Below are 15,777 nucleotides of genomic sequence, written 5' to 3' on the forward strand. Positions count from 1 at the left end.
TCTTAAGAAATAGTGTTAAACTGGTCTTTTCAGAAGGCTAATTTTTTGCCAGTTGTGGCTAATCTCTATTTCTCATGCCCTACATAAGAAGGAATGAATATTTAGATGGGAGATAGGTAAACATGGTCACAAGCCAGTTTAGTAAAACTAGGAGGCTAAAATACTGAAGATGTTTTCTTTGGCACATTATTCTCCTGTAGCAATAGCTTGAACATTTTTGCTTCAGAGCATTTGCTTCACACTGTTCCTCCCTGAGAGAAGGGCATGGAATCATGTACTTCATTTTCACTCCTAACAAAAACCTGTGACAGCCGATTATTTTATTGCAGAGTGGTTGAAGCAGTCCTGGTTAAGTAACGCCTGACAAGGTTCTGTCATGCAAATCTGAAACAAAGCCAAAGAAAGGCTCGGTTTTTCTATATCTCTCAAATGTTCATCCTTCCATGTGAATCTGCTTTAGGGAGCAGAGAGCGTAAATGTTAATAAGAAATTGTTTAAGCAAGATTACAGTTTCTGATGTACTTTGCAGTTCTGTTGAGCTCTAACTTGCAGGTGAATATACCTCAGGGGAGTGAGATCATCATGAGAGAGGTGATGATCTTTGCTAAGTCAGAAACTAAATTATTCTCATGATTAGCATGAAAATGAATTAAGCATCAGAACTTTTATGCTGTATCACAAGTTTGTCTTTGAGCCCTTCTAGATTAGCTCCAGGTTTTGTTTGTTTGAAGCATGATGCTGTCATAATATTGCCAGATCTACACATGCACCTGTTTGTGCCTTGCTTGAATGCTTAGGTGATGAGTTTATAGCAGGCTGTTCGCTAGCTTGTATAATGTTATTCTTTTATATGCTTCTCTGTTATGATAATTTTTCTCTTAAAGGATATCAACCAGAAGCTGCAAGAAGATAACCAAGAACTGCGAGACCTTTGCTGCTTTCTGGATGATGACAGGCAGAAGGGCAAGAAGGTGTCCCGAGAATGGCAAAGACTGGGCAGGTACAGCGCTAGTATTATGCACAAAGAGGTTGCCTTATACTTACAGAAGCTGAAAGAACTGGAAGTGAGACAAGAAGAAGTGGTTAAGGAGAACCTGGAGCTGAAGGAATTGTGTGTGTTGCTGGATGAGGAGAAGGGTGGTGGAGCAGGCAGTCGGAGCTCTATTGACAGCCAGATCAGCCTGTGCCAGTTAACTGCAACAAGTGCTTACATCAGAGATGTTGGTGATGGGAGTAGTACGTCTAGCACAGGAAGCACAGATAGTCCAGACCATCATAAACATCATCCAAGTACTAGTCCAGAGCATCTCCAGAAAACTCGGGGTGAAGGAAGCCCTGAGCATCAGAAACACCGCAGCTTAAGCCCAGAGCACCTGCAGAAGCCGAGGAGCTCTGGCAGTCCTGACCATCACCTGAAAGGACCGAGTCCAGAGCATCACAAAACCATTGTCAAAGCACCTGAACAACAAAAGCACAGCAGCAGCAGCCCAGAAACTATCCCAAAGCATGTTTTGAGTAGTAGCCCTGAACACTTTCAAAAGCAGAGGCCGGGTAGTAGTCCTGAGCATCAAAAGCACAGCAGTGGCAGCCCAGATCATCTTCAAAAGCACACGCTGAGTGGAAGTACAGAACATCTCCACAAAGTGAGGGGTACGAGCCCTGAGCATCTCAAACAACACTATGGAGGGAGTCCAGAGCATCTCAAACATCTCAGTGGAGGCAGCAGAGAAGGTACCCTCAGGAGACAAGTAACAGATGACCTGTCACCTCACCACAGGAGTATATACAATGGAATGAATGGTGGGTCAATACCTTTAGTGAAAACTCATTTTGAAAATTACTAAGGTAGTTTCAGTGCTAATTCCAGCTATTTCTGGAAAAGGAATAATATTTTATGTGAAATGAAATGTACCAAGTCTGGTGTTGGCATTATTCCTTTAGCAAGTGATGTAATCAGAGTCCTTCCAGTAGGTGTTGAGTAGCTTACAAAAGCAGAGGAAAAGTACCTCTTGAGTGTCGGTGTAAGGTACCACGGAGCAGCTCTTGGCTGTGATCCTGTTCTGTGGCTGGTAGGCATAAACTCTCTGTCCCTAGGCAGACCTCTGTGTACATCAGAGAGGAGTTGCGTGGGTTTGAGTCAGCAGAATGGAGGTGAATGTCTTCCGTTTCATTGCCACCTTCCCAACCTCCTCTTTCTGTAGCTTTAAAGATGTAAGAATTTCCTGTTTGTTGCTGGAAGGCTGCTTCTGTCCTTTTCCATAAGGTTTGGAAAAGACCCCAGATGAGCTGGTCTCAATATAAATGAGTCTGCTCCTAAAGCTTCACAAAGCCTTGAGCTTGCATGTGTTTAATTATAATAAATTAAAAATGAAGGAAGATCTTAAGGTTGGGGTTTTGTGTTATTGCTGCATTTTAGAATGATACCAAATAAACAAGGTTCTAAGCACAAGCTTTAAGAGCTGTGTATTCTCTCTGAAATGATTTAAAGTAGTCACAGTGAAGCATTTTGTTAAGACAAACAGTTGCAAACATACTGAAATGAATGAAACACAGCAAAGGAAATTATTAAACCAGAGTTCAGCATGCTATAGAAATAACTTCTTAGAGACTTGGCAGAATTTTTGTAGTCTGCTCCAGTTTGTTTTCACGAAGGAGAATAGCATTGTAGCTGCAAACCTATTTCTCAGACCTTTACTTTTAGATTTGAAATCAAGCTCTGTGGAAAGTGATGATTTTGTCTTAGTAAACTGTCTGGGATGGAGTTCATGTCTTTGTATTCTATAAGCAGCTGTAGAAGTTGTGTTGCAGAATGCCTTCAGCTAAGATAACTCGCTCTGTAGGGGTAAATCCAGATTACTGTCAGGTAAATGCATATGCTTGACAGGGCTGAGGAACCCAAAGTGGCTAAATGTAGAGATTAATTTAATGATTTTAAAATGATTGAGATGAGTGTATGACTGTGAAGACATGCAATGCACAAGTTACAAGTTTGTCTTACAAGAACTTCTGTTAAATACTGTATTTCTTTCTCCATCCAGTTCTTTCTGTTTAAAAGTGACCTGGCTGTAAGTAACATGAAGTATGGAACCAGACTTCCCCACATGGCTTCTTTGTTGCATTTGTAAGGTTCATCAGTCTGATCACTGGTTATGTACAAAGGAGATCTGAGGTTTTAAAACTCATGCACAAAGGGATGGGGTTTCTGCTCCCAGCAGGGTGGACTTTCTGGTGTTTCTTCAGTCCAGATAGTCTTGTCAAGAGCTCAGCCATGTTACTGACTGCAAGGAAAGCAGTTGCTACTTTAAACCCAAGTTGACTGGTGTCCTTTGTGCAGAGTATTTGAGCTATCTGCAATTTGGACCTGGGCCACAAGATGCTGGAGAGGGCAGCTGGCGATTTGTGAGTCTGTTTATTGACTTTAATCAGAGCTTTGCCTGTCCTGTGCTTTATATAATCATTCTTGCAGAGGACTTCTCTCACCAGTAGGATGTCAAACCTCTCTCCTTTCATATTTATATAGTTTGATGCAAGCATGAGGCTTAGTTCTGACTTCTGTCTGACCTTGGACAGTGCTAAAACTCTTGACAGCTTTGCTCTGAGGAAGAAGCCTTAAACTTCAAGAACATACTTGATCTTCACAGCAAGGCTGAATCCTTTCAGAGTGCTTGTGTTTTGCCTTCGCCAGCTGCTGTAAAAGTGTGAAGAACAGTTAATATGGAAGCAGTGGAAGTGGTGACTATTATCACTTGTTATTGCTAACGTAATGTATAGATCTTAATGTGCCTGTTCTGAGTCTGCCTATATACATGAACCTGCCAATTGAGTAGAGATGGAAACTGTGCCTTGTAGAGAAAATCCTGATCTTTTGCGTCTCTTGTAAGGACTGGTGGAACTCTGAAAACAGGAGTTAGAAAGTGGCCTGTATACCTGGCCCTAAACTCCCATCAGGAATATAAAAGGATGCTATTTTTGTTTCCTATCCAAAAATCATGTAGTAAGCATACTATATTGTGTTGGTGGAGCCTAGTTTGTTTTACAACTTGCAGTATGATTGCACATACAGGTGGTTATTTTTAACGGCACTTCTAATCTTATTGTAGTTCTCATGGACTGTCATTTGAGCAGCAAGAGTGACAAATAGCGAAGAGATACTAACACCTTTTGACTCCTCTGTAACTAAAGGAATAAAGTAATCAGAACTTGGTAGGCTCAGTACAAGCCTGTCCCATCCTCCTTGTTCTTAACTGGACCCTGAATCAGGTCTGAGAGGAGTTCTTGTCTTGTCAGCACTTGTGTGACCACAGGGAAGCAATGTATTGAGTAATGTGCAATTAATCTATACTAGAACTCTGGCTGTATGTAACGACATGGGGAATGGAGTGTTTGCAGGGTTCTGCCAAGCCCTTAAGCTAAAGTTAATGCAGTTGCAATTTAACATTACAGTGCCATCAGAAATACGATGTGTAGCTGTTGCCTGCTTTACAGGATATGGTATGTGCATTAATTGTTTGGGCTTCCTGCATATTTTAAGCTGTCATGAGGTATGCAGGAAGTTACTTCAGTCTGGAGCCGCCTTTGGTCCGTAGGCACAGCTGAAGGAATAAAGGATGAGGTGATAACATTTCCTTTCCTAATTCTTCTCATTTTCTATGCTCAAAGGTTTGATCTGAGTATTTTTTTCTTGTATGACATGTCAGCTTTCATTTATAAGATTTATAAAGCTTTAAAGACTTGACTTCAGGGTTCTCCTACATATTTTTCTGCACTGGATGTCCTCAACCTTTAGAGTGACAGAAACTGGGATGAGAGCTCTAAATGTGACTTGATGTTTGTTAACTGAAATCATGTATTTTCGTTTGAAAGCCTTTAAGCAACTAAAACATGGCAACAACCTTCTGCTGTGCTCACACCTAAAGGTTCTGGGTAATGGGCACCGGCTTATTTGGGATAGAAAGGCTGCTGAAATTAGGAGATGCCAGCAGTAAAAAACACTTCAAAGAGAACATTTCTGCAACTGAGAATAATACATGGTGGTTTGACTCTGACATAGTGTGTGGGGTAGAAGTGCTTGGTGTAAATGATCGTGCTTTCAGCAGTTGCAGTCTAAGTGGTGGGTTTTAGTCAAAGCAATTTCTCGTGAACTTTCTATTTTAAGAAGCCCTTTGTTTTACTCTGGGCTTTGACTCTGGTGTGAAAGGAAAGCATCAGAAGGCTTTTCATACGTGCTTTTTGCTTCCTGGTGAGGTTATTAATGAGGAGAAGTAAAACTGCTGACTAACACTGTGTGCTGCTGGAGGTGTGAGGGTTCTTGCAGAACAAATGCAACAGCCCCTCTCCTTTAAGCAAAGATATTTCTAGGCTAAATGGAGACTTGGCTTAACTATTGAACAGTTTCTGCTGTAAAAATGCTGCTTATAAGGAAAATAAACTCAGAAAATGCTGTGTTGGGTAAAAAGGAAACTGCAGCATGACTTCAGAGAGGGAAAACATGTAATAATGTTACCGAGTTAACTGGTAGCCTCTCGGTAGAAACAGCTTACATCCTGCTGGCCAAAGAGTGAAATGATGACATGTTATGGTGTAGGTTGTTTATGTGTTATGTTCCTTAAAGTTATAATGGAAATAATTTGCCTGTCATTAATAGCAGTGTATGATGCCTTGTGTGTGACTTGAGCTCTCCTGATGGCATCCACCACTCTGCATCTGCACTCTGCTGTTGGGAGCCTGATACAGCTTTACTGACTCTTGAGAGGAGCCTGTTGTGTAAGCAGAGGCTACAGGATTGATAGATTCTTTTGCTTGCCATTATGAAATCATCTACTATTTATTCCAGAAGCTTATTATTTGAAGTGTAGAGCTCTGAAACTTTGTCAATCAGAGTCTTTCAATTGAATTCCATTGGGTTTATGTCAAGCTTGTAAACTATCTTGAGCTATTACACACTGTAGGAGAACTGGGGTATATACGTGAATATGTATGTGACTGGAGTGCGCTGCCTTTATTACCCAACTCATTTTTTGTGGAGTAATTTATCAAGCTGAAAATGTGTCTTGCAGTATCAAAACAACGAGCCTACTACAAACTCATACTGTAGGGCTTTGGGAAGGAGTCTGCATTTACAGATCCTTAACTTCACTGACAAAACCAGTAGTGGTTTGAATGTTTTAATATGAGGTGGATCATCCTTCCAGCCAAAGTGCTGATGTGTTAATGGGAAGACACTTAACCTAATTTCAAACACTTACATGGATGTTCCAGTGCTCTGACTGGGAAGTTCAGTGGCTGATCAAAATGGCAATGAGACTGGTGCTGCTGGCAGAGGTTTGGTCCTACCCCTGTCTAGCTGGTGCTAGATAGGCAGTGGCACTACATCTTACAGTGGGAAAAGAGCTCAGCTGAACAACTTCTCACAGGACTGAGTACACCCCAGCCAAGTGTGAGACACTGCCCTTTCTGTAGAGTCACTACTTCCAAGTCTCATCCTTCTTGTTTCCCCTTAGGTTGCATACCCTGCACCATAGATGACTTTGGCAGTAAGGACTTGATGCTGGTTCAGTCTTTCTTTGATGGAAACAAGAATCAGAGTAGGGAATGTAGACATACTGTCTTTAAATGAACACCAGTATAGGAAGGAAGGAGGAAAATAACTGTTACAGATGAGCCCAGGACACCATGTATCTTTGTGAGCAAGGTCTGTGTTAGTCAATGAGTGTGTGTGTTAATAAGGTGGGAGGGAATTGGTGCTAAGTGTACAGCTGCTGCAGTGAGTTAGTTACTCATCCCTCAGCTCCTGTGGCGTGCCATAGTTGCACCAAAGTGTTGATAGAGCCCATTCAGCAGCTCTCCCTTCAGACCTGTGAGGGGTGCCCTTATCTCCTAAGCATTTAACCAGCAGCTCTGCTGGCTGATTAATTTGAGGTGTGTGGCCATAGCTCTTGCTCTGGGTCTCTGCTGGAACTACACCGATGTTTATCCATAGACCTCCAGAAGTGAAAGGTTGACAATAGATCACAGTGCTGTTATCACAGTGCCTTGACAAACACCCTGCAAGCCAGCCCTGTGGCATCCCCTCACTTTGCTGAGATGGGGCTGACACACTCCTACTACTTCTGCTTATTTCATTGCCTGTTGTGACCAATAACGTGGTGTCTGAGCAGTGAGAGGGAGCTTGTTTCGGTACGTAGAGAAGATCATTTATTTCTCATGATGATTGGGTCAAGATGCAAGGTATTTGCTTTTACCTGTGAGAGCTCATCTGGAGCTCGCAGGGCTGTGAGTGTTGGCTGCCTGAAATCTGTGGGCACATTTTGATTCTATTTTATTTCATTAGTGCCAGAATGGAGAGTCCTCACATGAAAGCTGTGTCTGAGCCTGTGCTTGGAGAGAGCACCTTTAACCTGAGGCCAGGACCTCATTTAACACAGTCCTTTGCAGAGCTTTGAGTTAAAAGTGGTTTTATAATAGCAAAATATGGGTTTAGAAATATTACAGTGATTAAATTGTCAGATTCTCTGAACTCTGTCAGTTATAATGCAGAGTTAGAACATCATAATAACTCTTGGTAAATGCTGCTTGTTTAAGGACTTCGACCTTGTAGGGTATATTATGTGTGTTAATCAAAGAGTGTCCTGTCTCTTCTCTTCTAGCTAGCAATGGGGATCTTTAATGTATTATCTTATTAGGAAGTTACCAATGGGGAGTTGCTGTAGGTTCTGCAAGGATTGGAGCTGAACTGGTTAACAAATAGGAAAGAGGGTAGCAGTTAAATAATGTGGGCTTAAACCTTTGTGCCATTCACCCACCCAGCGTGCGCAGACGCTGACAGAAGTGAAGGACAGTGAAGCGTTCACATTATAAGGGCTTTAATGAGGTAAATAAAGCTTTGTGTACCTATAAAAATGACTCTAGCAATAAAAATTCATTGTCCTCTGAGGTAGTAAGTCATGTTTTAATTAGTAAACTGAAGCACAGCTTAGGTCTTATTGTTATATACACAGATATATATATATCTATATAGCTTCTGAGAGAGCATTGAGAATTATCTTCAAGTCATGATCTTGATATAAATCTTGTCTGTGTGTGCTGCTTGAATAGTTAAAGGGTGCCTCAGTTAAGAGAATCTATTAGGACTGGCACACTGAGCTTTGAATTTGCCTTAGTGCAGAAAGAAGTACATCTTAATACACCACCTCCATACTTATGAAAAGATTAAAACCAAGTTATACGGTGCTTGTGCTATGATTGGTTTTGCCACAACCTTATACTTGAGTCTGTAGAATAATTCACTGTGGAACCAACAGTGTTCTTCTCTGTCCAGAGATCACTGTGGTGCTAAGCCTTAGTAAAGACAAGGATAGAGCACTGTACCATGCACTTTGGAGAAGTATTGTAACAGGATGCTCAGGTGTAACTGAACTCTTCAGCCACACCAGCAGATTTAGCCAGATCCTCGTTGCTGTGCAATGACACAGAGCCCAACAACAGTTAAAGTCCTGAGAAGTGTGAAGTGGCCCTTTGGGTCATGCAAAATGCAAGGTAAAATGGGAATCCTTCATGTTTGGGAGATCTGATTCATTTGCTCTAAGGTGAACATCAGCTTCTAAGTAGTAGAAACTGAGGGTGAATTTCACTCCAGTGTGTCATTCCATTGCTGTTAATGGCAAAAGTTTTTGTGTGCCTCTAAAACAGCTGGTCCTGGTCCTTGTTGGGGGTGTGTGTGAAATATGGATGTGTGTTTGCCTATGTATATATATAATAAAATACTAAATGTATTATAAAATACTGCTTGCACTGGTCTGATCCAGTGTGGTAATTTCTGATTACTGTAAGATGGTTTTGGTCCTTATTCATTTGTATGTGGAGGCAGTTTTTCCACACACTCACTCTCCAGCTGTGGCCTATAATATTCCTCGAGGACTTAATACAGTCTGCAGTCTTAGTGCAAACTTAAAGTGTTGTGAAGGGTCTTAGTTATGTTCTTTGATTCCTTCATAAGCATGAATTAGGGATCTTCTGTAGTCTTTGGGGTATTCACAGTAAAGAAATCTGAAAGCATCTTTAGGTAGAGGAGAAAAACATTCATCCTTCTTTCCCCTCTCTGTGCTATTCCCAGGTCTTCTTTTGAAATCTGATCACTTATGATGGGATTTTCAGACGGTGTCATAATAGAAAGAGACCAAATGAAATGAGCAAAGGGAAGGATTAGCCTGGGAGAAGCCTTGGACAGTGGGACTAAAAGCCAACAGGATACACTAGTAACAACAGTAATCCATTTCAGAGATTAGTTCTACAAGTGTAACATGGGGAGAAGGATCTATACTAAATTGTCTTTAAAATATAAACACACTAATGACACTAGTGCACATTTTGTGTTTAAGTCTTTTTAAAGTGCTTTTAATTCTCTAAGACACACAGAAGGGAGTCACATCATCATTTGGGATGTGTGAGCATTTGGTACGCAGCAGGAAAATGTTTTCAGATGGATTGATTGTGAATGGAAAGCTGCTATCTTGAGCTGGGCTGTCTTCAAAGATGAACACTCATGTGAAGGCTGTGAATAACAAACAGTCTTAATTCAACTTGTCAGTTCTACTAGAAAACTTTGGGCATATTTGCAGGGTTTCTCTATATCCTTAGGGAGAGGAAGGAACCAGCAGCTTTGTACCTCTACATGTCAGCAAGTACAGGTTTCTTCAAGCCTTCAGTTTTCATTTGCATGATTTCTGAGAACTTTGCACCAAAATATTATGAATCTTATGTCAAGTTAGAGTGGGTAAAATGGTGACAAGGTTTGTAATACTGACTAGTAGAAGTCCATGTACTAATGTAAGTGGTTATTTAGACTAGTCAAACACAGTAGTGTCATGAGTAAATACACATTGTAGCTGAAAAAGCATCCTGAGCCATGTGTTATGCAGCAGTACTGAATATAGAACCATAGAATAGTTAGGGTTGGAAAGGACCTTAAGATCATCCAGTTCCAACCCCCTGCCATGGGCAGGGACCCCTCATGCTAAACCATGTCACCCAAGGCTCTGTCCAGTCTGGCCTTGAACACTGCCAGGGATGGAGCATTCACAACTTCCCTGAGCAGCCCATTCCAGTGCCTCAGCACCCTCACAGTAAAGAACTTCCTCCTTATATCCAATCTAAGCTTCCCCTGTTTAAGTTTGAACCCATTACCCCTTGTCCTATCACTCCAGTCCCTAATGAAGAGTCCCTCCCCAGCATCCCTATAGGCCCCCTTCAGATATCTTCTAAAGACAGGACAGGTGCTTTCTCAAGGTTATCTAAAATTATTCCGGAGTTTTTATGCCTGTAATACCAAACTTCTAATTTGATCAGTAGAGAGACACCTCCTTCAAATGTTTGAACTCAAAACTCACTGGATTTCATCCACTGCATCTCTTTTAAGTTCCTATGGATTGTGAACGTTTGCCTTGCTCAGCCCTTGCTGTAGGCTCGTGGAGCATGTACTTGAAACTTGGATTCAAACAAAATACATATATCTGCTTTTCACAGAGGCTTCAGGGCTGATTCATCACTATGTAGCTCACATTTAGGTGAAGTTCAGAGAAGCCTGGAGAAAAGCACTGGGAGGTGACCCACATCCCCTCTTGGTTTCTGAGTCTATTTTTGTTTTACAGTGAATGAATCTTAATGATGTTCAAAATCCATCTTAAGGGTTTTGTGGTCTGAAAACATTACCAGTCACATTAGGATGGGTCTCTAAAAATACTGGTTCCTTATGAGAAAGGAAGGTTTTGCTGAAGGCAGCTGCATACGTGAAGCACAGTGTATGAATGCTGTGAGCTAGAACCTGAAAACTGGCTTAGGTCCATGGAAGTATTTGAGCACTTCACTCCTTGTTGGCACCTGATTTCTACTGAGATTGGATGCCCAGACAGAAGCAAGGAGCTTGAATATCCATGTGCTTGCAGTGATCTGGTCACTTGTCTGTTGTTGTCATTCATCTTTTTTGCCTGTTCCATTTCAGCTTTTTTTGTAACCTGAAGTTGAATTTTGAATTTTAGGTTTTTGCAATACTGTGAAGTCCATAAAGAAACCATGAAAGCAACAATATGCTTTTTCCTAACCAGCTCTCCAGCTACCAAGACCAAAGGTTCTGCAGTCTTGACTAAACAGCAGAAGATACCAGAATCTGTGTCCTCCAGGTAGAGGTGCAGAGAACTTCTTGGTTTGCTCCTTGTTATTGGAACGTGCCACCTGGTCTACTACAGTGCAGTCAGTGATGCTGAATGCTACATTTTGATCACTTGCAACCATAGCATGTGCTGCAAATATTTTGGAGAGCTAAAGCATCCTGAGCATATCAAAATAAATCCTAATTTCAGCATTAAGGCCCTGGTATTGTGTGTTTTACCTTCTCTATGAATGTAAGAAAACGGAAAGATCTTGTAACCTTTTAGAGTGTATTGAAAATTTGTATCCAGACTGATAAAAAGGAGTTGCTGGATTGTGTGACAGCATGGCAGTGACTGATCAGACTCTCTTGGAAGCTTGGATCTCAGGGTTTTATCCTCTTAAGTCACTCCATCATCCTTCTTTTGTCAAGAATGAGTTGGGTAGGTGCTAACTCCTTGTATTGATCACACTACTGTAAGTACATCCGGTTGTTGATCAGTGGAATACTGAAAAGGGGAAGCTCAAAAAGAGGCATAGTGCAAAAGGACTTGCTTGAGCCTCTTTTGTGATAACTTTGCAACAATCCAGATTAAGCCAAGTGGTTTGTGCTTAAAAGACAAGTTAACGCTTATCAGCCTATGCCTGGAAATGTGTACTTTGGGAGTCAGATTTCTGGGCAACGTTTTCAACTCCATCTCTGTTGCTTGATGGCTTAACAAAGCCAACAGTGTTGGTCCTGATACCAGTTTGGAAAATGGATATTTGAAGGATCAGTGACGACTGTTTGAATGAGAAACCATTTCTGTTGGCTTTGAGATCAAAATACCTGTTGACTTTATCAACGTGGAAAGATCTATACCTTAAACGTAACAAACCTTGGCTCTGCTTTGTGTTTGGTGGAGGTGCACTTGACAGCTCTGTTTCTCAATAAATCAATATTGGGTGTTAACCCCACATGTCACTTAAACCTCATGTGAGATGTTTTGATGCCCACTGTCCTTGTGACAGGAGAGACAGTGTTGACTGTGAATTTAACATTTTTAATGAAGTGCTTTGAATACCCCCCAAATTTTGTTACTTTTGATTTATTTGTTCTTGCAGTGCTGCTCAGCAATACATCTTCATGCACAGGCTCTTGAAACCCATGGGGAAGGGTCTGTAATGGAAGATGAAAGTGATCAGTAGATTTTCACTGCCTGGAGTGAGCAAAACAAGGTTTATGTTGTGTGCAGAAGGAAATGCTGTTCTCAGGGAACCAGCAGCATCTTAATTCCAAACCCTGAGCCTCACTGGTCAACCATCAGTGTGATATTCAGGTGCCTCAGGAGTGTGAATAGTCAGACTAGTGAGATGGTGAATAAACCAGCTGGTTGATTTGCTCCTTAGCTGCCGTGACTGTCAATACAGTGCTTACTGAGTACTGAGCTTGTATCCCATCACATCTGTGGGAACGCAGTGGGAAAGTGGTAGTGGGAGACAGTTTCTTCACTGCTGCAGAAGTCCGATCAGGAATCTGGACAGGATAAAGCTGAGAACACTCTGGCTTAGCCACATCCAGAGACATTTGTTGCACACATGTTCACAAACATAGATTTCTCCATTTTAATAGTGTAAATCAGAAGTAGCTCTTTGACCTTCAGATTGCAGGCCCAGCTCTCTTCTGCATGTCAACACCATCCCTTTAGCAATCCAAATGCATATCTAATTCAGGTCTCGAGCCAGCTGCAAATCTGTGGTGGCCCAGGGGTGGATGAGATTGTAGATCTTGGCTTGGTGTGATGCTGACTGAGGTGGGGTGCCTGCCTGCTTTCATTTCCAGTGGTGTTTATCCTCCACACCATGCATGATGGGGCCTGGTAGCTGCAAACCAGTAAGCTGGGCTGGAGGTTGACTGTGGAGGTGTGAGGGTTTAGTGACGGCCAGTCAGGTAGGGCTTGGTATCCACTTCATTGCGTGCAGGTTTGCCAATACCTGTTCCCATAGGGTGGGGAGCAGTCTCAGAGATCTGGGCATCCACTAAGGTGTGCTCCTCACTGCTGAGTTGGTTCTCTTTTCCTTCTGTATGGCATCATCAGATCTTGTATAATGTCACCTTGCTCTGGTTTTGTGAACACATGTTTTGAATGAGGTATTGTGCAGAAAACTTAACCCTCCAAGCCACAAACTCTTAAAAAAACCAAACCCAAATATATATCAGATCTGAAAGCCTCCAGAGTAAATGTTCAATGATATCTATTCTAGAGAGGGACTCTTCATCAGGGATTGTAGCAGTAAGACAAGGAGCGATGGGTTCATACTGAAACAGGGGAAGTTCTCTGCTGGGAGGGTAATGAGACACTGTAACAGGTTGCCATAGCTGGCAGTGTTCTAGGCCAGGTTGGACAGAGCCTTGCCTGACTTGGTCTAGTGTGAGGCATCCCTGCCTATGGCAGGGAGCTGGAACTGGATGATGGCAAGGTCCTTTCCAACCCAAACTACTCTATGTTTCCGTGTTTCTGTGATTTTTGTGTGTCTCTGGTATGCTTCAGTTTTGCTGAATTCATGAACCTCTGGCACAGGGAAAGACTCAAAATCTGTGCCATGTTGGCCATCAGATTAATGACATTTTTGCATCTTCTGGGAGCTGCCATTTCAATAGTTCTGTTCTGTTCAGGCCCAGTCTTTTGGGCCAACCCCTTTTGCTCTGGTTTGTGCTGTATAAGCCTGCTTCTGTGTTTCAGTGAGCCCTGTGAGCTTCTGAAAGGTCCACAGCAAGTGTGTGATCTCAGAGGTGGGGACTGTGGTACCAGCCAGGGAGCAGGAGGAGAGGAGAGCACTGCTGTTTTGTTTTGCTTACTTGCTGTGGAAAGCCATGAGAAACTCCTTTTCTTTCTCCAGATTCTAACTGTGGAGTTTGAGCCTGAAGGCAGTCGTGAACCACTTTTGGGTGACTGTTAGGAGATAAAGCAGCTCTTTACTAAAGAGCTTTGGCTTTTTAGCTGGAGATGGATTAACTAGTGGTAGTACTAGCCCTGGAGATCACTGGTGTGTTGACTAGGATAGCATCAGGGTGTGGAATTAGCATCAGTTTACATGCATGAATGATTGTAGCCAAGATAATGGTTGTACAAAGTCAATGAAAATGGCTTTGTGAAGTTGATGTGTATAAAGAGCTAAAGGATGTGCTGTTAACCTGAGTAAACACTTACACCTTTTAGTAGTTCCTGTTTATTACTTACAGCTTTTTATCTGTAGTTCTCAAAACAAGTTACCAATGAAACAAACACTGATCATCATCGGGTGTATGAAGAACCATGAGCTAAACAAATGAAGAGACAGGATGAATCAGCCACCAACTAAACCTTAAATCCAGGTTCCCTGATTATTCCATTGCATCATCCCACTTTTCCAACAGTTTTTTTTTTTACATTAGTCTGGTTCTGAGTGGGGTGTAAAAACTAGGGCTGAGGTTGCTCACATGCCTAGAAAACACCTTTATGAACACTTAGCTTGATACAAACATTTTCAATGTGTTTCCTTTCAAAAGCAACTTTTAAGGCTCTGCTTCCTTCCTTCCTGAGCTTCCTGAAGTATGCTAACCAGGTGAGTGGGGAACAAAGCTATTTTGTGTGTGTAATGCAGCAAGCATATTAGAAGATGTTAATGTACCTTTTGGATTTACAGGGTGCTTAAAAGCATCCCTGCCCATAAAGTGATTTACAGTGAATCCATACATAAAGTGCTGTGGTAGCCTTACTAGAGGAAGTTATATTTGTCTGTCTTGTTTCTTGTGGCCTGTTCTTATTGTTGCAGAGTAGTTGTGTAGCTGTAGTTGCCTTTATTTGGGAGATGAAGATGCTGAGATGAATCAGAGCCATGGTCAGCTATCAGCTGAGGATTTAGAGTTGCTGAGTGGCAATCAAAAAGAGAATCCATCTTTTATCAGGATGAGCTTTGAAAATGGAAGGTGTTACGTGCTGAAAAGGAGGAGAACACAGTATTTTGGCAAGATGGTGATTTGGTCCTCAGTATCAATCAATAGTGTGTTATCTTGTGAATATGCCAGTGGTGCTTAGCAGATATAAATCTCTGTGACAAACCCCAGTCTGCACATCTGTGTGATTTGGCAGATGTGGATAGGAACCAGAGAGCTGGTGTAATTTGAGATGTTTTGGCTGAAAGCCTGTACACTCATTTCTAGCAGGTAGGTGGCTGCTGCTGCTATCTATCAAACGCTGCACTCTGAAGTGTTTACTTCAAGTCTGTGAAGCAGTGGCTGTGTTTGAGGGAAGACTGGGGAAAGGCTCTCACTCTCTGCCAAAAAGATGGAGGTTTCCTGTGCAGAGTAACTGTAGCAGAGTCATTGCTAAAAATGTTTATGAATGGCACCCATCAGAATTCAGGCCAGGATTTTCAGGCTCCATAGGAATGTGCACTCGGTGGGGAATCGGGCTTTGACGTTCAGAAATGACAGCCTAAACATTTCCAGCCCATGAAATGTGATGACAGGACTATAGTAACAATTCTTGTTCTGAGTAGAAAGTTACTGCAATCACAGCAGCTTCCTGCCATGCGAAGAAGTGAGTTTTTAATGGCACTTCTTACCATGAGATGTGGTCTGAGTGCAATTTAGTGTTTCAAACCTGGGCGGAG

At 42.0% G+C, this 15,777-nt stretch overlaps 2 protein-coding genes across 7 annotated transcripts in view; one reads left to right on the top strand and one right to left on the bottom strand.

Annotated features, from left to right (window-relative positions):
- EFEMP1 (EGF containing fibulin extracellular matrix protein 1) overlaps positions 1–15,777 on the bottom strand; it is a 378,486-nt gene that overhangs the window by 162,585 nt on the left and 200,124 nt on the right. The window lies entirely within an intron of this gene.
- Positions 1–15,777, top strand: part of CCDC85A (coiled-coil domain containing 85A) — an 83,870-nt gene that overhangs the window by 2,381 nt on the left and 65,712 nt on the right. For 4 of the 6 annotated variants that reach the window (XM_062609437.1, XM_062609454.1, XM_062609446.1 and 1 more), the window contains exon 2: positions 885–1,800. In XM_062609437.1, the coding sequence (XP_062465421.1) occupies positions 885–1,800 (916 nt within the window). Of the gene's footprint in view, positions 1–884; positions 1,801–11,033; positions 12,270–15,777 lie in introns of those variants that run through there. The other 2 variants (XM_062609484.1, XM_062609475.1) reach the window with 2 other exon arrangements.

The sequence above is a fragment of the Pezoporus occidentalis genome, unplaced genomic scaffold (genome assembly GCF_034315485.1).
Source record: "Pezoporus occidentalis ecotype Australia unplaced genomic scaffold, CSIRO_AGI_Poc_V1 ctg10, whole genome shotgun sequence".
Lineage (NCBI taxonomy): Eukaryota > Metazoa > Chordata > Aves > Psittaciformes > Psittacidae > Pezoporus > Pezoporus occidentalis.